Source organism: Dermacentor albipictus, chromosome 1 (assembly GCF_038994185.2).
Source record: "Dermacentor albipictus isolate Rhodes 1998 colony chromosome 1, USDA_Dalb.pri_finalv2, whole genome shotgun sequence".
NCBI lineage: Eukaryota > Metazoa > Arthropoda > Arachnida > Ixodida > Ixodidae > Dermacentor > Dermacentor albipictus.
The window spans coordinates 261,582,150-261,606,303 of NC_091821.1; the positions used below are offsets into that span (position 1 = coordinate 261,582,150).

A 24,154-nucleotide genomic window follows, 5' to 3' on the forward strand; every position below is an offset into this window, starting at 1 on the left:
TGTTCTACTCCAATAAACGCAACATTACCAACTCCAGTGTGGGGCAGTCCTTCAGCCAGTGCAGAACTCTTTCTGTACATGCCTGTCAGCTCTGTCATTTTTTCAGCATTGTAGTACAAGATTTGTTAAACTGGTTTCGCAGAATATGAGCAGTATACTCTTAAATTAGCTGTTTATTTGTATGCACAAGTTCAGGTCCTCAGTTTGGTTGCATGACAAATTGCCATACCTCAATAGATACAAGAAAAATGTTATTAGAGTTTAATAAAATCCAAGCAGTAATAATCACAACAATATAATGACATACATTTCTTTTGGTACGTATACAGCCCATGTCTTGGCATTGGCACTGTATAAATTCAACTATACATCGCAAGTACTGTATCCTGACCACTATTATTCACAAGTGTAAAACCATCACAGCAATTCTTCAACAAATATTACAGTGATTAGTGACATACACTTTGTAACTGCTTTACATGAGCATAATGTATACAAATGGTCCCTGTGTACCTACACATGACTATTGCCACCCGAGTACTATTACTCACAGGTGTAAAACCAACAAAGCAGTTCTTTAAAAATATCACAGCGCTTAGTGACGTACATGCTGTAACTCCCTTGTAAAAGCTTAATACGAACACGTGAGCACACAGAAAGCTAGCAGTGGGCCTACATGGAAATACCACAGCCTCAATACTAATTCACAAGTGTAAAACCAACAAAGCAGTTCTTTAAAGAATATCACAATGTTTAGTGACATACATTTTCTAACTAGCTTATATAAGATTTATACAAACATGAGAACATACACAAAGCTATTGGTGCACCTGCATAGAAGTGCGGCCATCTGAACACTATTATTTGCAAGTGTAAGCTCAACAGAACAGTTCGTTATAGTGACGCCCATTTTGTACCTGCCTTATACAAGCTTAGTGCAAGCACAAGAATGCGGAAAAAAATAAATTAAGAACTTGCTCTATGAATACACAAACAGATCAACACAAATGGTAAACACCGCTTTGAAGATACATGACCGTGACAAAGCGCAGTGCTGTGCCGGTTGAAACTGCCATCCACAAAAGTATTGAGCAATGCTTAAACCACACGCAATAAAGTGCTGAAAGACTGCGTCTCTAACGTACCTATATTAATTCAAATTTCTTGAATATAGGGCTCCCTTGCAGATAAGGCATGTGATCCAACTGACCTGATTTTACACCTGCTAAATGCATACAATGCACTCAGATATAACTGGTAATAATAATTATAAAAGGCATTTAAAAACTTGATAGTATGATGAAGATGCATGACTAGAAAAGTTCTGTCCCCTTCGTACGTGTTAAAAAGGTGCAAGTACGACACATGTTCTTTTTTTCCGCAATTTTTGCATTAATGGACACCCGGGAACCTCGAACCCACAAAAAAAGAAGATACTGCTGTGTTAATAGTGTTATAATTTTTTGTGAAAGCTTTTTACAGACAAGTTGCAGTCTCGTTTCTGGAGGTTGAGCTGTATCAAGCAAAATAACATGGAAAGTGGTCACATGGGAGCATGACACTATGCCATAATGTTCATTTCAGTTGACTCTCTTGCCCTACAAGTCACTGCTCACTGTGACCAGCGATGGAACAGCAGTGTCTATGTGATTTTCATCACACTTCTGTCCTATGCCATTTTTACCAGAGTTGGCGGCACACAGATACCCAAATTTCGATAGTGTTGCTTTTTCAGGTGCTTGTTCTCGATTTGCTCAATATCAGTTGGCACTTCAGCTGCATCAAACTTCTTTTTTACCTCTTCAACAACAACATAAACAACAATCTTATGACACCTGTGTTGTCCTTCTAGTTGCCTACAAAGACCAGTTAATCTAACAACAACACTGACAGTCTCTACTATCTTCTAATGGGGAAGAGGTGTGCCCCACCATGTGTTCCACATTGTTGTCGCTATGTGGGCTGGCTGGGGAGGCAACTGTAATATGTTTTCATATCTTAAAGTGATGCTTGTTGCACACTTTGCACTTGCTGCACAAGAACAATGGCTCACAGTCGTGGTGAAAAGCTTTCGTATGTTGAGCAAATGAGTTGTATGCACTACAAAAAAAGTCACAGTGATAGCACACATGTTGCTCTACCAGGCCTGGTGCGGCTCCTTCTGACACTGCTGCTGATGCTGACACACTGCTGCTTGCCTCGTACACTGTTGCAGCTGCAGTAGACATGGCCGTCTCTGTATCTATTGCTGCCGTGCCACCTGTCATGGTAACTTCAGGTGGTATCGGGCTCACTTCTGCAACAGAGATGTCGTTTGCCCCTTGAGGGCTCTCGTCATCAGGGCCAATAATTTCGTAGGCATTGTCTCCTGCATCGAAGAACCAATAACAGCGTGAATTAATAAACATAGCTCTAAAAAGTATGGACATCAAAACTTAACCACAAGCTTTGCACATCAGTGACCAGGCTTAATGAATAATACTTGCTGGAGGAGTTACACAATTATGTGTGTACATTACAGTTAAGCCTCAGAAGAGATACTCAAGAGGCACGGGAAACATGTCTCTCAATACCAGAAATTTTAAAACACTGAGGAGCCAGACTAGATCACTTTATTATGTATCATCAGTAAAGTATGTTTAGATATATCTCAAGGAATAATTGCTCAGGGTGGCTTAAAGGGCCCCTAAACCACTTCTCGACATTTTTTGAACATTTCAAGTAAACACGCGCATCAAAATCAGAATGCCGTCACAATTGACGATGCCAAACGCCACAGTGCGCAGCACTGTGGGAGCACCACAATATGAAGAAAACGACTCCGTGCGCCTCTCTGGACCTATCCTGCACCCCCCAGTTTGTCCTGACATCACCAGGCTGTCTCTGATGATTCACCAGTTTCCGGTGCTGTCGATTGGTCGAACGAAAGTGTACGACTGCCGGCAAGGCATGCAAGCAAATACACACTCCTTCCTCGTCGCGTTGCTCGCGATGCCATTGTGGGCAGCCAATGGGGGCAAAGAACAGAAACGCCAACAGAAGGGTCTGCCTATGAGGCTCTTCAACAAGAGTCACCACACAGTTCCATTGTATTGGCGAGGTCATTAGCGCCACCCCTCGCAGGACGACGGGCCTGCGCGGCAGCAACAGAGCTCGTTGGTGATGGCCTGTCCCGTAACATTTGGAGGTGTACTAGGCGAGAAAAAGACGATATTATCCAGATGGCGTGTACCAGATGAAAGAGTAAAATGAGCGGGGACTACTTTTTGATAATCAAACACGTAGCTCCACTATTACTGCACCGTTTCGAAAAACTCTCATGGCTACGTGTTCGTTGCCTTAACATGTACAACTGCAACACCGCAAATAAATTTCAACCTCGGTGGCTTAGGGGCCCTTTAAAGAAGACATTCACAGCTTTTTAGTGACTGTAGATTGTGTTAGCTTCCTTCCTAACTTCTGGAAGTTAAACACTTCACTTTGCAAGCCTTGTTGCTCGCAGTGCCTTTGAGGTGCTCTTAGACGCTCGTCAGCTTCAACTGTCGACACTTTCTGCCCTGCACTGTCCTCGTTGCCTTCCTTTTCTAGTCAATGCTAAAGAGACATGCGCAATTGACTTGTGTGAGGATTGCATGATCTTTACGCCCTTCAGAGCACACAAGGTGCATGAAGTGAATGTGTCTGGGTTGTGTCCCTTCGAAGTAGTGAATACTTAAAAAGTCGTTAGTAACAAAGGTGTCTCTTGTGTACAGTGTTGTTAACGTGGCAAACATAGAAAAACCAACCAAACCATTTTCATATGTCTTACAACCAAGTGTATCTTGTAATGAGATTCTACTGTACTGAATATTTTTCATTTATGGATCATCTGCATGTACATATAGTCACAAAGACATGTTGTGTGGAATGGCGAATCAGGGAATACCTCGTACTCTTACTTTTTGTCCCTAACATAAGCAGCTGATAACAATATGATAAAAAGCAGGTAATGAGGCTAGCATGGAACATAATCCTTCAGCTCTAAACAGTTTTTTGGGCCCACATCATTCCCTCATGACATAAGGAAACAACTTGATTGCAGTAATGGCTGCATGTGATCTGAGTTGATTGAAACAAACAATACGTAAGGTTGCCCTGTATGTAATTTTATCAGAGTGCTTTTCAGATGTCCTGCTGGCGATCCTGGCTGCACGATGTTTCTCATGCTTTTTGGCACGATTCCTTTCTTTTCCACTCCACTTTTTTCTGGTTTTGTCCCCTTTCCCTTCCCCTGGCGTAAAATAGCACACCTGAAGTATCAAATCTGTTGAATTATTGTGTGTATCAAACCTGTTAACATGTGGGCTTCTCTGTGGTCAGTGTTCTATATTTGCGCTGTACAAGTCAATTCAAAATGAAAGATGGAATGTCCCTGCCTTTAGTTTAATTGTATGTATATATATATATATATATATATATATATATATATATATATATATATATATATATATATATATATATATATATATATATATGTCTCTCTCATGTTTTGAAATATATGTACATTCAGGAGTGCCTGCATGCTCTTCTCCCCTGCTCCAGTGACTAAAAGGAGAGCCTTTTTATTTACCATAGTAAAACATTCACAGGTTTTCACTGTGCCCATTACATCACTTATCATACGGATCTGTCACAATACTGAGTAGCAGTAGTCCATAATACTAACCCATCCCAACATAACTATAAATTAGCACATACCGACATGCTGTGAAACAGCTGTTGCAAAGCCGCTGGTGCTGGCAATTTCCACGGCACTGCAGTGGTACAGCCGAGTGCCACCTGTATAGTGACAAATGCATAAGCATGTTAGTAACTCACTAGTTGCTTATGGTTTCATAAGCTTTACACTACACAATAAAGTAATCTAGACAACTTTGTTGGAACAAATACACATAATTAGGACACCATTTAAAGACTAACACAATTAATTGACCCCAATATCTCACTCACTAAGGGATTCACTACTGAAACATCGGTGAAGAGCTCAGATTAACACAGCCCGTAAAGGACAAGCTTTCTTTGAGGAAAATAGCTATAACAGCGGTTAGTTTTTTTGATCATTTTATGTGCTAGCTTTGATTTAAATGTCATGCAGTACTATAAAATATGAAGTGCCACATTTCTAGCAGCAGAAGGCGTCGTCAGCCTCATGGTACAACTGATTTTTGCACTGTTTGTGTCAGTGAGCCAACACATACAAAGAAAACCGACTTCACACATACATAAACAGTGCCAAGTGCACTCCTCCTTCTGAAAACGCAGCCGCCAGTTCCAATGGTGCTAAAAGGAAAGGTTATATAGAGTGCGAGACTGCATGGAACTACCACTTATGACTGTAAGTGTATGATCTGCTGATTGGAGAGGTAGTCACATGCTATTTCTAGTCTCTTTTAGAAGCATTACTAAAGGATGAATTAAAATCTATTCATAAGTCACGAATTTCGCGCATCCACAGTTTGGTTAAATACCTTGTGAGAAAAAGACATGTTTACCTGGAATAGCAACCTTTTTTCCCGCTGCAAAATTTTCCTTCGAATTAATGAAATAACTTTACAGCGTCATAATATATTGTGTTTCTCGCAACCACTTGCCGGCAGTGGCGAGTTACAGTGCTTATATCTGACTCATTGGGCGACAATACTGCCAAACACAAATGCTTCACGAACACGAGAACACGTCCCTCGCAGAGAATAACAACCATATATGCCTCTGTGAGACATGATCGCACCTTTGTGGTCAAAATGTACATTAGAACGACACCACCATCTCATTAAAAAAAAAGCCTCAGTACAAGTCAGCAGCCAACTTCATAATGTGAAATTGCAACTGATGTCCACTTACTGGTGACCTGTGTTCGAGTCACTTCTGGCAGTTGACTGGGTGCTGAGAAATGCACGTCCTGGGTTGTCCCTAGAAAACATACAGGGTTATGTCAAATGTTGAAAATATATATACACCGGCATTTCATAAGTTGCAAAACAAATGAGTAAACTAATAAACAACTGTAATGTAAACAGAGTACACATGATAAGATAGGCTGTCAACAGGTAATGCATTACGCGAAAAACCTAATGCATAGGAATGACTTTATGTATACACACGAAGATTCGCTCTAGGTTTTTCCGTGCAGTATATTCAAATCATTATGTCTTGTGGTTAGAGCAAAATTAGTGTAAATGACGCACTAAATTATGTACCCTGGAAAACTTTTCTTCAATATGCACCTGTGCGCGCTTCGAATGAGTAGCGTTGTAAAATTTACGTACATGGCATTTAACGTAGTTGCTGAACACGGATTTCCTTTGCCCTGTGTCGTGTACAGTGAGCTACATATATCTGAGCCCCCCCCCCCTTTTTGTACTAGCCATACTGCGTGCCATTGCACCTATACGCACGTAAATAAACCTCACGACACAGAAATAAAAAGTGCCAATCACCCATGCCTGCATGTTGTAATGGGCCTAACCTAACCAAGCATGGGCTGTTTTTTATAGTAAACACAGGCACCGTGCTCATTGCAAGTATGTATCATGTCACTAAGCAAATACGCAATTTCATTGTACCACTATTTTTATATCAGATGGATGTATCTGTTGAGAGGCAAGACAAAAAGCAGTCACTTCTCAGAACTAATCAGCTTTTTTAAAACACATTTCTAACCTTTCAATGACACTTGCTGCTATGTGTTTGTCTCCAGAGAGCATACTTGATTTGACTTTCCAATCGGAGACATTACATAAATATACCATGTTAAGATGACTGCCTGGAGCACGTAAGAATTTTCATCTTGGTGTAACATACTGTATCTTGATTTTGTTTACATTTGGTCAAATGGTACACCCAATATACCCACATACTAGTTTTCTTGTCCAAATTGCATGCCAATGTGTTTTGATTTTTTGGCATTGGCTCCTCTGCACTGGCTCTTTCACATCCTCGTGTCCTTGCAGCTGCTTTCTTGCGTTATATAAAGCGGGTGCCTGAAAAATATTGTATGCAAAAGTCAACACAAGGGCATGGTGCAAAACAACATCAAGACAGTCAAGGCCATGGCAATAAAAGAAAGTCTTAGCTCTTAGTCTTCTTAGTGAAATGCATGCAAAACATCCAAATGACTGCAACAGTCAACTGCTAAATTAACTTCAATTTTAGATTTAAACAAACAAGAAATAACGGACAGTTCATCTTCGTTTGGCACGAATGTTAGAATACTCCTGCTAATGAATAGAATATTGGTCATTCTCAGACATCATAGGCCTGTCATGAGTCTGGTGTATCGCAAACACCACTTGTGACACATCTTAAGCACGTGCCCAGTGTGCCCCCCGCACCATCCCTGGTTGTGCCACTGCTGAAGCCATAATTTGAGGATTATAGCTGCAAACATGATGCTCAGTAGGGATGAAAATATTGTCCTTCAGTTCAATGGATATATGGATGTGCCTATAAAAAAGGGCAACAAGGCTTATTATGGCAAGCTTACCCACATTTCAATACTAACAAAAAAGCTCACTGCAGCCTGCATCTAAGCTTACTAAAAGGCATGAACTTATTTTCATGTATGAGGTGCGCAATGGAGTTCATTTTTGACAGACCCGACTACTGCTGCAGTTTGAAATTTAGCATTTTAGATTCTTGAAGGCGTGCAAAAGTTGCAGTTAAACCGCAATTATTAGTTTATTACACCAACCTGTTGTTCTGTGTACGACAGACTGGTAACACGGAATCAAAGCAACATTTTATTTTGATATTATTTCTCTACTAAAAATATTCAAGCGATAAACACATTTTGATCTTGCATGCAATAGCAAAATACACACAATACACTTGTAACCCCCAGAGGAAGGCTGATTTAGCTATTCATATGACATAACTCTGACACGCCAACTCATATTAGCAAATGCACAGGCATGTCCAAAACAACAAGCGTATGCAAAGCGCCCTTGCAATTGTAATTCCACACAGCAGCCGTTATATTATTCAATGCCGATGCATAACTAGCTGCTCGACAATTCACCGAGTTCGTAGACATAAGCATCCTTTCAGTTTCGCACCGTGCACGAAAACCGCAACAGGAGACAAAACCAGACCTACCTATAATCACACCATTTCAATACATGAGCAAAAACAGTTCAGTCTTAGGGATAAACACTGTGAGAGCGATTTAGTGCGCGACGGCGACGGCTTCGAGCGACAAAACGGGCCGTCGCTTGAACAGATGGCTCGGTTCTGGAAATCTAGAAATCGTCGCTCGTCGCCCGAAAGTGCTATGAGCGACTAGCCAATAGCGCGAAGCCGGAACTGGATGTATGTACATCGCTCAAATACTACCGATTGTCGCGCGGAACGAGCGAATAATTCAATTTTTATACGTGCAAGGATAAGAACCTACGGCAAGACCTCCGCAAATATTTTATGCTACTTTTTATAGTAAAATACATCAACGTAAATTACTAAAGCACGCGTCACGCGTGATTGCAGCCCTCATGCCGGCAACACCGGGGAGGCGTCGCTCAATATCGTCGCTCGCACGGAGTACGACTTGTAGGCGACGAGCGAACGCGACAGCCATCTCCATCGCGTCGCTTGTAGCTGCCGCGCGCAAGATCGCTTATATATGGGGTTTATGCTTTTTTCAGCATAAAACATGGATTCCTCATGCGTTTTCAGAAAGTTCAAGATAACGCGCCTAACTGACCTCTTGCAGCATGCAGCTGAATGCCTGCGGCAAAGTTTCTAACTAGCACTGGTGCTGCACGTAACTTCAGTGGTCGCAGATTCCCCCTGCGCGAAACACCGTCAAGCGCGCGGTTTATTTATAAAAAAAGCACGCTGCCAGCAAAACGACGCCTTCTGTTATGTGATTCCTTAGTTCAACAGCGTTCCGTACACAGTAGACTGCCAAACTGAATAAATTCAAACACACAAAACGCACGCTAATCACGCTCCGCATAGGCTCGGAATCACGGGCTGGTGAACGAACCATTTTAAGCGTCCTCTCGCCTGGCGTCTTATTGAACATACCATAGTTCTGGCAGCGTTTGCGATCTTTAAAGCTCTTACGGACAACGGCAAAGTGATAAAATCACATGCAGTTATCGCCACGACTGGCTTTTTCGATTGACATCGAGAGACACAGCGCGTATGCCTAGTCCTTTGTCAATCGCGTCGGCTAAGCGCAGCGACGACTTCCTGGCGATAACATGACATATACGGAGAATGTGCACCTAAGTTAGAATTCACTTACCGTGGAGGATTTGTTGTTATATCCAAGGCATGACGAACGACTGTCGTGTTTTCGTGGCAACGCGAGATCGCTGATACACGATCTCCCCTGGCTGCAGGCCTGCGACGCTGCTCGCTGTACCGATCACCTTTCTCCGGTGCTGTGTTGTTCCGCGATCTTGAGCGCGCGCGCGCGCGGTGGACAACTCCGAGTGAAAAAGTAGAGCGCTCGCTACGCATTCCTTTGAACTGCGGCGGCCTGTTCTCTTAGATGTAAAACGATGTGTTCTTTGCTCAGCGAGCGTGCATGAATGATACATTGCCATGTTCGGGGCCAGCCACCTACAGTTGAAGCAGAAGATTACGCTACGTTTTGTTCTCTATTGCCGCAAGAGTAGAACTACTCTCTCTCTCTCTGAAGGGGAGAGTGAAAAGCACATTTCACTCTCTCCTTCGTGAGAGAGTGAACAATGCATTTCACTCTCCTCGACATTTTGCGAGAGTAAAACGACGCTTTGAAGAGTGAACCGGCCGCTTCACTCCTGCGATACCCTTCCTAGTTTTTAGAGTGTATGCCATGCTTTTTTTTAATGTGCTTCTTACTGCTCCCTTTCCACTCCAGTGAACTTGCCAGTATCTATAGCATCTACAAGTTCATAGACCAAACCGTCATGGCATTAGTCGGGCAGCGGAGTTGAACGAGAGTCTCAGTGCGCGTTTTGCGAACATCGCAGACACGGCGCCGTAGCAGAAATCTTCCTCGCGCCTGTGCTTGCTGCATACCCGAGTTGTAGCCGATGACTGTTTGCCGGTTTTATGTTTCGCGAGCCAAGCTTCACGCAGCTTCTTGGCCTGCGGCTACGTGTGATAGGGTTGACACCGGGCTCCGTTGCGTACGTCCGGCACTGCGGCACCGAGCAGTAGTTTACCATGTTGCGCGCCTTCAAAGGCCGCCACTACCTGTTGTATAGTGCTTTCAAGCGTTGTAAAGGAGACACTCGAAGCGGGATCATCTCGCCACTAAATGAGGACCGCAGAGTACGAGGGAATTTAAACTCTCGTTTTCAGCTCGCTTCGGCGCGCCCGAAGCAGCCGACGCGGCCGCTATGTCCACGTGATCCCTAATAGCACGTCACGCCGACTATGGCGCCAGGTTTTCCAGTGGTGGAGCTCGAGGCCAATAGACAAGAGTCCGCACGTGTAAGCAGGGCCTGTCAATCCCAGGGGCTCAATGTTTCGTGAGAGCAGGAAGTAGAGATATGCTGTTTTGACAGTTAAACGCACGAGCAATAAAAAAAATTAAGAAAAAAGGTTAACAGGAAGTGATTTGTATCAACAGACTCATATTGGAGCTCATTGCCTTCATTCCACATTTGCTCCGCTTACTCAATACATACGCCTGATGGCCAAGATCGTCGCGCTGCTAAGCACGAGGCCATGGGTTCGATTCCCGGCCACGTGTGTGGCTGCATTCCGAGAGATGTAACGCAAACAATGCTCGTGTACCGTGCTTGGGGTGTGCAGTCAAAAACACCAGATGGCGAAAATAAATACGGAGGCCTCCACCACGGCGTCCCTCATAGTCCACTTTTCAGCTTCTGGATGCTGAACTACTAAAGGTTAATATGAAGTCAAGTTAAAGTGATAAAGCAATGCTCTAGAACGTCTGAGGCGTCAATATAATCGCGAAGAGAGCTTTAGTAACCGAGAAATTCAGGTAAATGCATGACACAATTTGAGACCCCCCAGCGACATTCCGGTACTAACCCGATGACGAAGGCACTCCTCATCATAATTAATGTCATTAGTATACTCAACTACTCGTATTAAAAAGATCATTTCATTAGGTTATAAAATGACAAAAAATGCTACTTGTCTACTTCTGTTAAATTCTAAAAAAACATAACATTTTGACGTTACCCTTCAGTAGTATGTGTGGTCGAAAGGTTTCGTTTTCGCCCGACTCTGCGCCGTGCGCGCTTTAGAGTTTCAGTTGTTTCGTTACCGCGTCGTGCTGCGCTGGTTCTGCTGGCTCGCGAAACTTGCATTTGGAACAAGCAGCGAGAATGCCACGTCCATGTAATGTCGTGGGATGCGCGAACGGTCCGCGGAACTTGGCAAAGGCCAGTTGTAGAGGCGAACTCAACGTTACTTATCACTGTGTGCCAACGAGTGAACCTCACTGTTCCAAGTGGTTAAGTGCAGTACCTCTGACGCAGCGCGTTGACAATTTAAAGAGCCGAAAAATCGCATAGTGTGCTCACTGCACTTTCGTACAGAGGATGACGAGTTCAACGCCGACTTACTGAAGTCGTGTGGATCCAGTGCCTTTCAAGGCAATGCTTTCCCGTAGCGCTGTTCCGTCAATCTTGCCTGCATTCTCCGAAGCGCAAGAACAACTGCAAGTCGAAGACGCCCCGGGGCGGTGAGTGCGGCATTTGGTTTTGACGATGGAAAAGCTGCAATGTGCGAATATATGCAGCCATGACATACAGTTGCCGTCGTAGTAGTACGCAACGACGCCCGCAGCGCGAGCCCTCAGCAGCAGGTCACGTTCATCAGTGCCTAAAGGAGCACTGACACACAAAAAAAAATCCATGTGTCTTTTTTCTGCTTTAATAAGTAGGTAATGGCCCAGTAATCACGGCACGAAACCTCATTTACTTCGGAGCGCGACAGGTAATTATTTGCAGTCTTTTTTTGTAGCGAGCAGTCGAAGTTTTGGTTCCAGGAAGCAACGAGACGGGAGAAATGGGAATGTAAACAAAGGGGTCACGTGTTCGCAAAAAGGTATGACGTATGCTCTGACGCGCAGCCAGCGTGCGCGACCAACTTGCTGAATATTGTCGTGCCACTGCCGCATCGGTCGGACGACCGCAGCCAATGACAGCGCCGGTAGCGTGAAGCGGTAGCGGCCACGTGGTACACCCGGCGGGGCGGCGAACGGGCGCCTCGCCGCTCTGATCGTGCCTGTTTAACGCGACAGCGTTAACGAGCTCGTGTCGTCGGCGTCGGCGGCGCTGGCCGTGAGCGAAAAATTCCGGAAGGCAATTGATAAATAACAAAAACTTGCAAGATGGGCTGCGTGGGAATCGAACCAGAGTCTCCGGAGTGTGAGCTTGGCTTATTTATAGATTTCAGCAAAGCCTTCGACACTGTTCAACATAACATATTGTTCAGAAAATTAGAAAAATATGGTATTAGAGGAGTAGCAATAAAACTAATCCGGAGTTATCTAGAGAAACGTTATCAATATGTGCGTGTTAACAATTGGTCCTCCAGCAGACTCGAAGTACAACAGGGCGTTCCCCAGGGCTCTATTCTGAGACCCCTACTTTTTCTTATTTATATAAATGATATTATAGCAATACATGGATCCCCGCAATTAATAATGTATGCAGACGATACCAATGTTTTCTTCACCGGAGAAACCATGCAATCTTTAGAGACGTCTGTTAATGACTACTTATTACAGTTATCTGCATGGCTTCAAAGAAATCGCTTGAGTCTAAATATAAATAAAACAAAGTACGTCATTTTTAAGCCAATCAATAAACATGACTGCTACCCGGTTAACATTAGATTTGAAGGACGCTTGCTGGAACAGGTTACTGAACAAAAGTTTTTTAGGTGTCTGGTTTAACCACAATCTCTCATGGAATACTCACGTTATTCACCTAAAATCAAGCCTTTCTCGCACCATTGGGTGCATTTACAAAGTACAACATCTAATACCCAAACGTTTAAAGCAGGCACTATACTATTCACTGGTTTACTCTAGAATGAGCTATGGAATCTTGACTTGGGGAACAACAACGGCTACTAACTACTACAAACTTAATGTATTACAAAAGCAAATGTTGCGCATACTGGAAAATTTTAAAGGCAACAAGCAGTTATTGAGAACACAGCCATTATTTACCAAATATAACATGTTGAAGGCTGACCAGGTGTACTACTTTAAGCTATTGCAATGGATCAATAAATACAAGTTACATATTTCCGCAGTGCCCAGCTCAAATTCATACAGTACCCGAAACCCAAAACGAAAAAATGCCGCAAGTTAGAACCAACTACGGAAGGCAAGCATTATCGTTTCAAATAACCAATGCTCTAAACAGAAGAGATATGCAAGTCGACTTTAATAAAAATGTACATGCATTTAAGAAATACTGTAGGAAGTTTCTTGTGAACAGTGACATTATGTTTTCATTATTGTAAATTACCTCACAAAGTGCGCTTTGTTCTCCCTTGCCATGCTTCTCTCAACTAGTGCAATTTTTATACACGGCTGTGAAATTGTGCTTGGTTATTGTGTCTTGGTTTTGTGATGAGTGCCATGGCTATGAATGATGTTGTTGAACGTGCCGACTGATTACTAAATTGCTGTGTTCTGTATTTACGTTGCAGCCATTATGTTGAGCATGTAATTATTTTGTACCAATTATTTGCTGACTTCATATTCGAGCAGTGACTAGTCTCCCTTTTTAATATTGCCCACTGTCTGAACCTATGTCTGTCTAACTGAACTTTGTTGATGTATTTTGTCTGTGTACATTGTGCAAGGGGGCCGGGGCCCTTGTCAGGCGCTCTGTCGCCTTTAGCCTCCGCCCCCCTCTTAGACTGTGTCTGAGGAAATAATAAAGAAAGAAAGAAAGAGAAAGAGGCGGAGACGCTACCATTCAGCCATGAGTTCGATCGCTCTAGTGAAGGCGCCTCTAGTGAAGGCGGTGTTGCCTTGCAAACGTTCCGTAGAAAGCTATACTGCTGCGTATATCGGTAATTATGAGCATGTAAATTACAGAAGTTACACTTCAACGCGTAGCGAAGTACGTTTCCGCTACATTTCTTCTGGGCTTTCCGCACACGCAGAGCCATCTTGCGGCAAATACAGAAGACCCCCTCCTCTCAATGTACGGCGCTGCCCCGACAGGTGGCGCGCCACGCGCGCATTGGGGCTGTGCGGTGACCGGTGCGAGGCGCGTCGCGGCCCGGACTCCCTCTCCCGGGCTGACGACGCTTCGCCGTGCTCCCTCACGGACTGCAGAATCACGCGTCCTTCCTTTCTTTAGATCACTATTACAGTGTTCTAGAAGGGGGCAGTGGGCTCACTGTCGTATCCCTGCGCCGCTCCGCCGCGGCCCCAAACACGATCGGGCCAACTACTTATGGCTCGGCTACACATCAAACACGATTTTCACATACAAGAAAGAGTCAGAGTGCCAGAATTATGGAGACGCGCCATCCGAGTTCGACCCCTTCCAACCAAGATGGATAGAGAAGACCATATTGGATGCCGCCAAGCTAGGGCGGAAGCTTTGGAGCGTCACTATGGCAACAAACATGGAGTTTACTATGTAGATGTCGCTGGGCCAAGCCACGGGGGATGGTATACAGCAGCAGTCATACATCAGGGAACACAGGTGGATGGGCTCACTTTTCGTGCACCAGGTACACCACAAGCAGAGGAGGTAGCGCTCGCCCTAGCTGCCTCGGACTCTAATTCTAAATATATCGTCCCGGATTCGCGTGGCGCGTGCCGTAATTACGAGGCTGGTTGGGTCACCCTATTGGCCGAGCGAATACTGAGAAACTGCAGCAAGGATGTCGATCCTACCACCCGCTGTATAGTTTGGACTCCTGGCCATCGGGACCTTCAAGGGAATGAAGCTGCTGATGCGGCAGCCCGAGCACTCACTTACCGGGCGTCCCCTTTGGCCCCTGAGGTCCTGGAACAAGAAGGCGAAATTCTCTTAACTTTCAAAGACATTTCTACCTATTATAAGGATAGCCATCGCCGGTACCCAGCCCCAGCTAAGGGACTGGAGAAAGCGAACGAACGCGTTCTCCTTCGCTTATACACCAACACAATGCTGTGCCCGGCAGTAATGAAACATTTTGATCCTGCGATCACTGGCAGGTGCCAACACTGTAGCGAGGTGGCTGACACTTATCACATGGTGTGGGCCTGCCAGCAAAATTCGGCTCTCACCCCCCACCCCAACCCTACCCGAGAGGACTGGGAGGCAGCCCTGCTTGGTTGCTCAGACCTTCAGGCCCAAAAGGCCTTGGTCAAGAGGGCCAGGCTGGCGGCTTCGACCAATGGGGTCCCGGACTATAGGACTCCACCTAGTATGTAGGGCTCCTGCGTGAGTCCACACCTCTCTTTCTTAATAAATGCTTTCCACCACCACCGCCGCGGCGCACTCAGCGTCGACATGCCGCATGCCCGCCAGGGGCGCTGACGCATGTTTCACCTGAAAAACTTCTCTTGCCTCGTGTTGCGGTTGCGGTGGTGCGCTCGGTACAGCTCGGTTGGTTCGGCGTTGTCGGCGCTCCACTGCAAATACCGCCGGCGTTGTATGCGTGGCAATATCTCTCTGTGCCTGTCCTCTGCTTAATGCTTGGCTCAATGTGCAGTATGTGTGCGTGAGAATGCCTGGCCGCCGTCGAAATTACTGTTTCGCGCCCGGGTGCCGGACTGGATACAGTCGTGCGAAGGATGCACCAAAGGCGTCTTTGTTCAGCGTCCCATATGATGAAGAACGGCGAAAGGAGTGGGAGAGGAATCTCCACCGTGCAGATAAGAAGCTAGATGAGTCTTGTGCAGTTTGCGAGCTCCATTTTGAACCGCGTTTTGTAATCAGGGACTTCGTGCTCATAACAGACGGCAAAGAGCTGCGCATTCCTCGTGACAAGCCGCTGCTGTCGAAGGATGCCGTCCTCACGATTCTTCCGAATTTGCCGCAGTACCTTACAAAGAAGACACCGAAGCTCAGTACCAAGATTCTTGGGAGCAGCATGCAGGAGGAACTGGGGGGTTCTTGAGCGAGTCAACAGCGACTGGGCTGCGTGTCACAATCTCAAGCACTCTTGAGCTTCTTTCGTACCTTACAAATTTAGGTTATTCGTATCTTATGACATCCCGGCTTAGTCAGGACCCTATTGAGAATTTGTTTGGGATTGTCAGACAAGCCTCGGGCTGTAATGATCATCCGACGCCCACCCAATTTCTCATTACGATGAACTGCATGTCTTTTTGCAGTTTAGTGAAAGCCGTGAGATATGATAATGTCGATCCATGTGCGGTAGCTGCCTTGCTAAACATACAGCAGAGCAGCGCAAGTTGCTCTCCCAGCAACAACTTGTGGGACCAGGTAGATGCTCTCATTGTTTCGGGGAATTTACCAGGCGCCGAAGTAGTGTGGTCTTCGGTCGATCACGACCAGCACATAGAGAGGAGCGACTTTCGGATAACTTACTATGTGTCTGGATATGTCGCACGAAAGTGCGTAATGAAAACCAACTGCCAGGATTGCATGAATGCGCTAACCGTGTCGTCTGAAGATGAGAATCCTGGGCTTGCTGCGTTGACACAGCACAGGGATAGAGGCGGGCTTCTCTACCCCCGTGGAACACTTTTTTCGTTTGTAAAAATGCTTTAAGACATGTTTACTGAATGCTTCAGCAAAAAAACAACTACATGCTGATAGCATCTTAGATGTGCTTAGTCTGGTGAAAGCAAAGTGCTCGCACAAAATTGGTTGCCGTGAGCATTCAGCCGAACTCATCAAGAATGTAATAAGCTTTTATATTACAACGCGGCTCCATTTTTTTACAAATAGCATATTAACTCGGAAAAACACGAGAGAAGGAAAACAGTCATGCACAAGAAGATCGTGAAAACTTCCTGAGGCGAGTCTGCAGGTGCATGTTTATATCAATTTGTAAACATCTCCACTTATGAACGTTCAGCCTTCTTGAACCTGATTTTTCTGGTCCACATTCCTTCCTCGTTTCTTTGTAAATAAACATTGCATAAATGTACCTGGATTTTATATTTCCTTTCTATATGATGTGTCGTGTTAACAGTGCGAACGATGTCATGCATATAAATCATGAGCTTAACAGTCGAAAAAGCGATTATCTTATGTAAAGTGTCGTGGAAAAAATTTTGCTGTGTAGCGCGCATTCCCGCTGCAGGCCAGCGATTACGAAAAAAAAAAGGCAATGCTAAAATTATGTCCAATATGACTGCTGCATTAGCGAAACCACATTGCACATTTTAATAGCAGGAAATAAAAGAGGATCGTCCGTTGCTTCGCGCCCTGTATATGCGTTAATAGCCAGGCGCGTTCATCCGCGCTTCCGGTACAAGACATCGCCTACGCTCCGTAGATCAGCCACAGCGGCGGTAATTATGTTCTCTGTACACTGATAAGACGCACCAGCAGGACAAGTATCGCGCATTGCACATCGTGAATGTTGCATTTTTTTTCGGGAACTGCAGCAATGCGCGGTACCCGTTCTACTCCGACATGGCAGCGAGTTTCAGGTGACGCTGCGAACCGCGCCACCTGTCGGCGGCGACACGAAGTGCATCAAGCGCCGCCACCATGTGAGCGCACTACCACCTTCTAGAACACTGTAGTTCAGAGCATAGAGTTTCCTACAAAATTTTGTAGGAAACTCTATGGTTCAGAGGGAGCAGTGGTAACGCAAACATAGGCGATTGGTGGATTGGTGGAAGAAAAGTAGGAAAACGACAAAATACGGAGACGTACAAAAGCACAGTTCGCACTAGGGGATCAGAAAATTTGGGTGTGGTAGTTCATAGTGTTTTTTTTTTATTTGTTTAACCTAGGTAGGATATTAGGCAGTATAATAGCAAGAGCTTGGTGGCGCAACCCACCGCCCCGTTCCAAAGGGGACGCTCATAACATCTATCCACCGATCCATGCCCTATCCCCCATAGAGTTTCCTATCCCCCAAGCACCAAGGGTATGGTGGAGACCATACCAAGGGTATGGTGGCCGCGAGGCAGCGTCACTGCTTCGCCCCTTGGCTGCACGTCCGGCTATGTGTCGTCGAGGCAGCAGGGAGGGTGCTCTAAACTTAGGAGGGTGCGCTAAGTTGCATATTGCTTCAAGGTCGAACGTCTTAATTTTTTTATTTAGTGGAAAGTGGTATCCCTGCCTCCCCATTTCTTAGTGGGTGTTCAATGTTTAATGTTTTTCTTTCAAATATACACAGAAGCATGTGTAAATGTGATATCTTTTATTTTGAATTACCCTGAACTTATGATGTGCAGTGCTTTGCTATTACTACGATGTGCAATAAATTTTTGCTATGCTTTGTATTACCTGTTCTCAACCCCATTCACATTTTTTAGGAGTAAGCTGACGCTTCATGTTACTGAAATTTAATCAAGGAGTGGAAGACACCAGCCAAAGAACAGCCAACCTTTTTTTCTCTCATTTAATACCCCTTTTAATTTCCTTTTTACATATTCCGTTATGCCCTGATAGGCAATAAACAAGTACGTTATTAAAAAAATGCAATCGCACGGGTCCGAAACATATATTTCCATCCTAATTCTTTTGGTGTGTGTCTCCTACTGCTATCATGCACTATCTTGACCACACGGGACTCATTCGGACCCTTCAATTCCTGAAACTGAAAGGATTCGCAAATAACGCTTTAGATACGCCGATGTGTTACGCAGCAGATGTATTCGAGTTTAATGGTTTTGTTTGTGGGGTTTCACGTGCCAAAGTGACTCAGGCTATGAGAGATGCCATAGTGGAGGCATGAAGTACGCTGTAAATTTCGACCACCTAGGGTTCTTTGACGTGTACTAACATCGCACAGCAAACGGGCGCCTTGTTTTTCGCCTCCATCGAAAAGCGGCCGCCGCGGCCGGGAGGTCCAGGACAGGGGAGCGCTCGCTTCAGACGTGCTGCGCATCGGCTCCGCCAATTCTCGGCCGTAGCCACGGATAACTTCACGGTATGCCACCAAATTTGTTACCATCTGATAAAGCAAGTCACCCGGCGCACGTGGACACCGATTTCAACCAGGTGGGCCGGTTTTCGGCAATTTTAGAGCAGTTTTTCACCCCGCCACGTGGGCGACGCCGTCCAGCCTGACGGCGACGCCGATGGCCGGCGGCGTGAAGACTGCTTCCCGATGCAATATGGCCGTCTCTACGCTAACCCAGCATGGCTACGACCCGGACGCGATGTCCTGGACGACGGTTCCGACGACTGAGGAGCCCAATTCTGCGTTTTCTTCGAATATTCGAAGCCAAGCTCTCCTCAACGCGGCCGCTCGCCGCTTGCAAGAGAAAGCCAAGATGATGGCGCCTGCCGCCGCCCCGGCGTCCGGCAACCCAGCGGGCAAGACGCAGCCTCCTGCCTCGCACGCTGCAGGAAGCAAGGGCAAGGTCTTCACGAAGCGGAAGCCTCGCCCGCTACTAAAACCGAACCCGGATGACTACGTGATCGTTGTAAAGCCACGTGAGCATATTTCCTTGCACGAAGCCTTCTTCGAGAATCGCTACGGGACCGCTCTCACGGCTTACCTCGGGTCCGAGCGGGCAGAGACCGCATCGATTCTCCCTTCGAGAGAACAAAATTTGATTGTGATCCATACCCCGGACCTCGAGACGGCGGACCGAGTGATAGGGGATTTTTCCGTCAACACCGAACGCGGAGCGATCCCGCTCCACGGATACCTACGGCAAGATGGCGGAAACGTTTGCCACGGTGTCATCGTGGTGTGCAACTCGGACACGACGGAGACACTTCAGCAAAAGGTGCGTTGGAGAGCAGGCATCATTGTTGAAGTGAGAAAATTTGGCACATCGAACAAAGCGCGTGTTACCTTCGCCGGAAAGGACAAACCGCGTTTTGTTCACTATGACAACATGGTGGTACCCGTCCAACCCTACTACCGTACAATCCCGGCCTGCGGCAAGTGCGGTACTGTCGGCCATAGGATGGACGCATGCCCAAACCTGAGACTGGACACTTGCGGTCTGTGCGGGCAAGAGATTCCACTCGTGGAGGGGGTGCGGGCCCCTCACGAATGCGTGCCCAAGTGTTCAGTGTGCGGTGGTGGACACGTCACGAACTCCCGCGAATGCACTGCAAAGTTCCGGAACTCCAAGATAGCCGCCCAAAAGGGCGGAAAGGAGGGCTTCAAGGAGGCCAGTGGTGCCTAAATCGACCGCTGGATAGACGTCTTCACATTCTAATAAAATATGCTCCGTCGTTTCCCTAGCTTTACCGCAGCAAGCACATGCTTCTTCTTCCTTCTTATATCTCGCTTTATAGGTGCGTGTTCTTAGGCATCCCGATCTCGCTTCGAAAAGTAATGAGCTTCCCTTTGAGTTATAATAAATGGTTTCTTTCCTAATTTCGTTTTTTCCCCTTAAGTAGTTACTCATGGCAGGTTTCTTTTCCATTGCCGCCACCCATGAGATTAATTCAGCCTCTCTGACTTTCCGCTTGACCTTCTTTGTTGTTGTGTTGCCCACCCCACAGGCCGCATACTTGCTGGTAAGCTTCCTAGTTCTTTTCCTCCACTGTGAATCAATGTTTTGCCTGTACAGATACCTGAACACTCTCCCAGCCCATTTACTTTCCTCCATATTCCTCAGCCGTTCTTCATACTCAATTTTACTGCGAGCTTCCCTCACTTCAAAACTAGTCCAGCCCATATCCCCTTGCACAGCTTCATTTGTAGTCTTCCCGTGAGCGCCCAATGCGAGGCGACCCACTGACCTTTGGTTCCCGTCGAGTCCTGATTGTACCCCTGATTTAAAGCAAACAACCGCATTTCCAAAAGTAAGTCCTGGAACCATTGCCCCTTTCCACATACCTCGGAGGACCTCGTACCTATTTATCCCCATAGCGCTCTGTGCTTCATTATGGCTGCATTTCTCTTCCCCTTGACTGTTATGGTTTTTTTCCTGTGTTTCCATATATCCGTTGCCTTCGTTTATCCATATATATATACCAAGGTATTTATATTCTGTTACCCGAGGTATTTCTTGGCCCTGTATCTCCACTGTCTGTTCACTGTTTTCATTGAATACAATAACACCTGATTTTCTAACACTAAATTTCAAACCTAAATTGTTGCCTTCCTGTCCACAGATATTAGCCAGACGTTGCAAATCACTTTGCTTGTTTGCGAGCAACACAATGTCGTCCGCATAAAATAAACCTGGGAGTTGCTGCTCTATTACTGTACCTGCCTGTTTGTATGAGAGATTAAACCCGATATTACTTCCTTCTAGCGCCCTCTCCATCCTCATCATGTACATCATAAACAGCAGCGGGGATAAAGGGCACCCCTGCCTCAGTCCCTTGTTGATATGAACTTTCTCCACGCTCCTCATCCCTTCCCATTCAACGCAAACAGTATTTTCTAGGTAAATCTCTCTCAAAAGCTGTATACAATCGTTACCTAAGCCTTCCCCTTCCAGAATATCCCACAAAATGCTGCGGTCTACGTTGTCGTATGCTCCTGTAATGTCCAAAAAGGCCACATACAACGGTCTGCTTTCTGCTCTTGATATTTCAATACACTGAGTAAGAACAAACAAGTTATCATCCAAACGCCTACCTTTTCTAAAGCCATTCTGAAGCTCTCCCAAAATTCCATTATTTTCTGCCCATGCTTGAAGCTTTAATTTGATTGCCTGCATTGCTAGCCTGTATATTACCGATGTAATGGTCAACGGTCTATACGAGTGAATTCTGTCTTTCTCCCCCTTACCTTTATAAATTAAATTCATTCTACTTTGTCGCCAACTGTCTAGTATTCGTCTTTCTTTTAAAGTTTTTTCAACTGCTTTCACGAGAGCTTCCTTACTTTTTGGTCCCAGTTCATTTATCAGCCTAACGGGAACCTCGTCTAGCCCTGTGGCTGTGCGCTTAAAAATTTTCTCTTCCGCTTTCTTCCAGTTTAAATTTGTAAGCACTAGCTCCTTTCCCCCTTGGGTCTCTTTCATGCTCTTTTTTTCTTCAAATACAACCTCGTCCTTGCCTTGGAAAGATTCGGCTGTTACTTTTTGGATGTAATTTATTGCTGCTTCTCCTTCCAGTCTATTTTCATCTTCGTCTAGGATATGTTGTTGTACTGTTGTTGACTTCCTGCCTAATAATTTTATGTGGTTCCAAAATATTCTAGGTGCGGCCTTCTTTTTCTCACGTATTTCTGACAACCAACTTTCACTTTCACCTTTTAATTTTGCTTGCACCAGTATTTGAACCATAGACTTTTTCTCCCGGTATATTTCCCATTTACTGGTTACTTCATCCTGTGGCAACTGCGCCTTCTTTGCCTGCCTGTGCTCTCGAGATGCTTTCTGTCGTTCGGCGATCGCTTCTCGTATCTCCTTGTTCCACTAGCTTTTCGGTTTCTTTTTTCCTTTCCAATGAACATGTTGTTTCTCTTTCCGTATTTCTGTCGTTGATACACTTAGAAGCTCACCATATTCCCACCCCTTACTTGGCGACTTGCCAATTTCTTCCTCCACTCTAGCGACTATATTTGCTATTTGTTCAGCGTTCAAATTTGGACTGGCCATTTTGCTTTCGTTGCTCTCTTTCCCAACTACATATCCCATTTTCAAAATGATGCGTTTATGGTCACTCCCTATGCTGCTAAACCCTTCCTCATCGATGACCATTTCTCTCAACTTATCATGAATTCCTTCTGTCATCAGACAGTAATCAATGGTCGATTTCCGGTTTCCCACTTCCCACGTGATCTGTCCTTCACACTTAGGCCCTGTATTCACGATCACGAGGTTATGTTACTCGCAAAGGTCTAGCATTGACTTCCCGTTATTGTCGGTATAGCCATCTAAATCCTGTATGTGGGCATTCATGTCACCTAATAGGACTATCTCAGCACCATTCCCGAAACCCCTAATATCAGCGCTCATGCATTCCACTAACTCTTTATTCTTCTCTGTGCAATTTATTCCGGTCCACAAATACGTAACTCCAAGCCAAGTTTCTTTCCCACTCATTGTACCTGATAACCAAATATGCTCTTGACATTGTGAATTTACTCTTTTCCATTTGGCTCCCTGATGGATGAGCATTCCGACTCCCCCTCCCTTTCTTTCCGACTTAGTTCTGTTGCACCCTTCTGTTGCACCCTCCGTCGTACCAAAACCGGCAAGCCAGCGCCCCCTGCCGGAGAAGCCGGGAGGCAATCTACGGCGCCACCACACGGCGTGGCCGGGGCCTGGGCCGACGCCGTCAAAAAAGGAAAACAGGTGAGCGGCGCGGGCAGGGCTGCTTCCTCGTCCCCTCCCTCTACTCCTCCTGCGGCGCTCAGCGCCGAACAAAACATGATCGCGGCTCTCCAGGCGCAAAATGAGATGCTGCTAAAGAAAATTACAGCACTCGAAGCAAAATTGACGCAACCCCTCCCTACCCCCGCAGTAGAAGTAATGGAAAGTGAGACAGAAGCGCCGGCGGAGGCACCTAGCGCGGTAGCCGCTCTCGAGGCCCGGATCAACGCCCTCGAGGCCCGTATGGACAGCCGGATTTGCGCTCTTGAAACCCAAATCTCCGCAGCCATGAATGCCGCGATTGCCAAATTGACAGAGATGATTCCCTCTCTCATAACTCAACAAATCGCGCAAACCTCTCGCACCACCCGGCGAGCCGGTCCAATTTAAGACGTGTCCGGCCGGTACCCCAAAATGTTTCGACGACAACTCGATTTAGATGATGAAGACAGTTGCTCACTCTCCGGAATGGAGAATGCTCCCGTCCCCGTGAGTGCTGGCCATGGAACATCGTCTTCGCAACCCCCTACCAATCTTACCGATCATGGCGGGCACCCCTAAATTCAGGAAATTCCCCCGATCCAAATTGGCCATCCCCATCCTAATTACCCAGTGGAACTGTCGAGGTTTCAAGGCCCACGCTAAGCGGGCCAACCTACGATTTTTCCTCACAACATTCGAGCACCTTCCTGCTGTGGTAGCCCTCCAGGAGCCAGGGAGCGGCGCCACACTTACAAATTACACCACGTTTCAGCAGGACCCCCTCTCCTGTATCTGCGTGCATAAAAATTA

At 45.8% G+C, this 24,154-nt stretch overlaps 2 protein-coding genes across 2 annotated transcripts; one reads left to right on the forward strand and one right to left on the reverse strand.

Annotated features, from left to right (window-relative positions):
• Positions 1–230: 230 nt before the first annotated feature.
• LOC135902888 (uncharacterized) lies at positions 231–9,623 on the reverse strand. The gene is made up of 5 exons (XM_065433179.2): positions 9,287–9,623; positions 6,897–7,019; positions 5,881–5,949; positions 4,738–4,818; positions 231–2,368 (listed from the first exon to the last, which is right to left on the reverse strand). Exons 2-5 carry the CDS (start codon positions 6,943–6,945, stop codon positions 1,992–1,994), a joined length of 576 nt encoding a protein of 191 aa, XP_065289251.2. The 5' UTR covers positions 6,946–7,019; positions 9,287–9,623; the 3' UTR covers positions 231–1,991.
• Positions 9,624–19,240: 9,617 nt separating this feature from the next.
• On the forward strand, positions 19,241–20,269 carry LOC135902915 (uncharacterized). Its single transcript, XM_065433244.1, has one exon. The coding sequence runs from the start codon at positions 19,241–19,243 to the stop codon at positions 20,267–20,269; it is 1,029 nt and encodes a 342-aa protein (XP_065289316.1).
• Positions 20,270–24,154: the final 3,885 nt, after the last annotated feature.

Excerpts from the sequence above, each read along its gene's own strand:
- LOC135902888 (XM_065433179.2), bottom strand. The coding sequence starts at position 6,945 with ATGCCAAAAAATCAAAACACATTGGCATGCAATTTGGACAAGAAAACT. Across the intron at positions 5,950-6,896 it reads CAATTTGGACAAGAAAACTA|GGACAACCCAGGACGTGCAT; the intron begins GTATGTGGGTAT and ends TATGTTTTCTAG. Across the intron at positions 4,819-5,880 it reads GACTCGAACACAGGTCACCA|GTGGCACTCGGCTGTACCAC; the intron begins GTAAGTGGACAT and ends GTCACTATACAG.
- LOC135902915 (XM_065433244.1), top strand. The coding sequence starts at position 19,241 with ATGGCCGTCTCTACGCTAACCCAGCATGGCTACGACCCGGACGCGATG.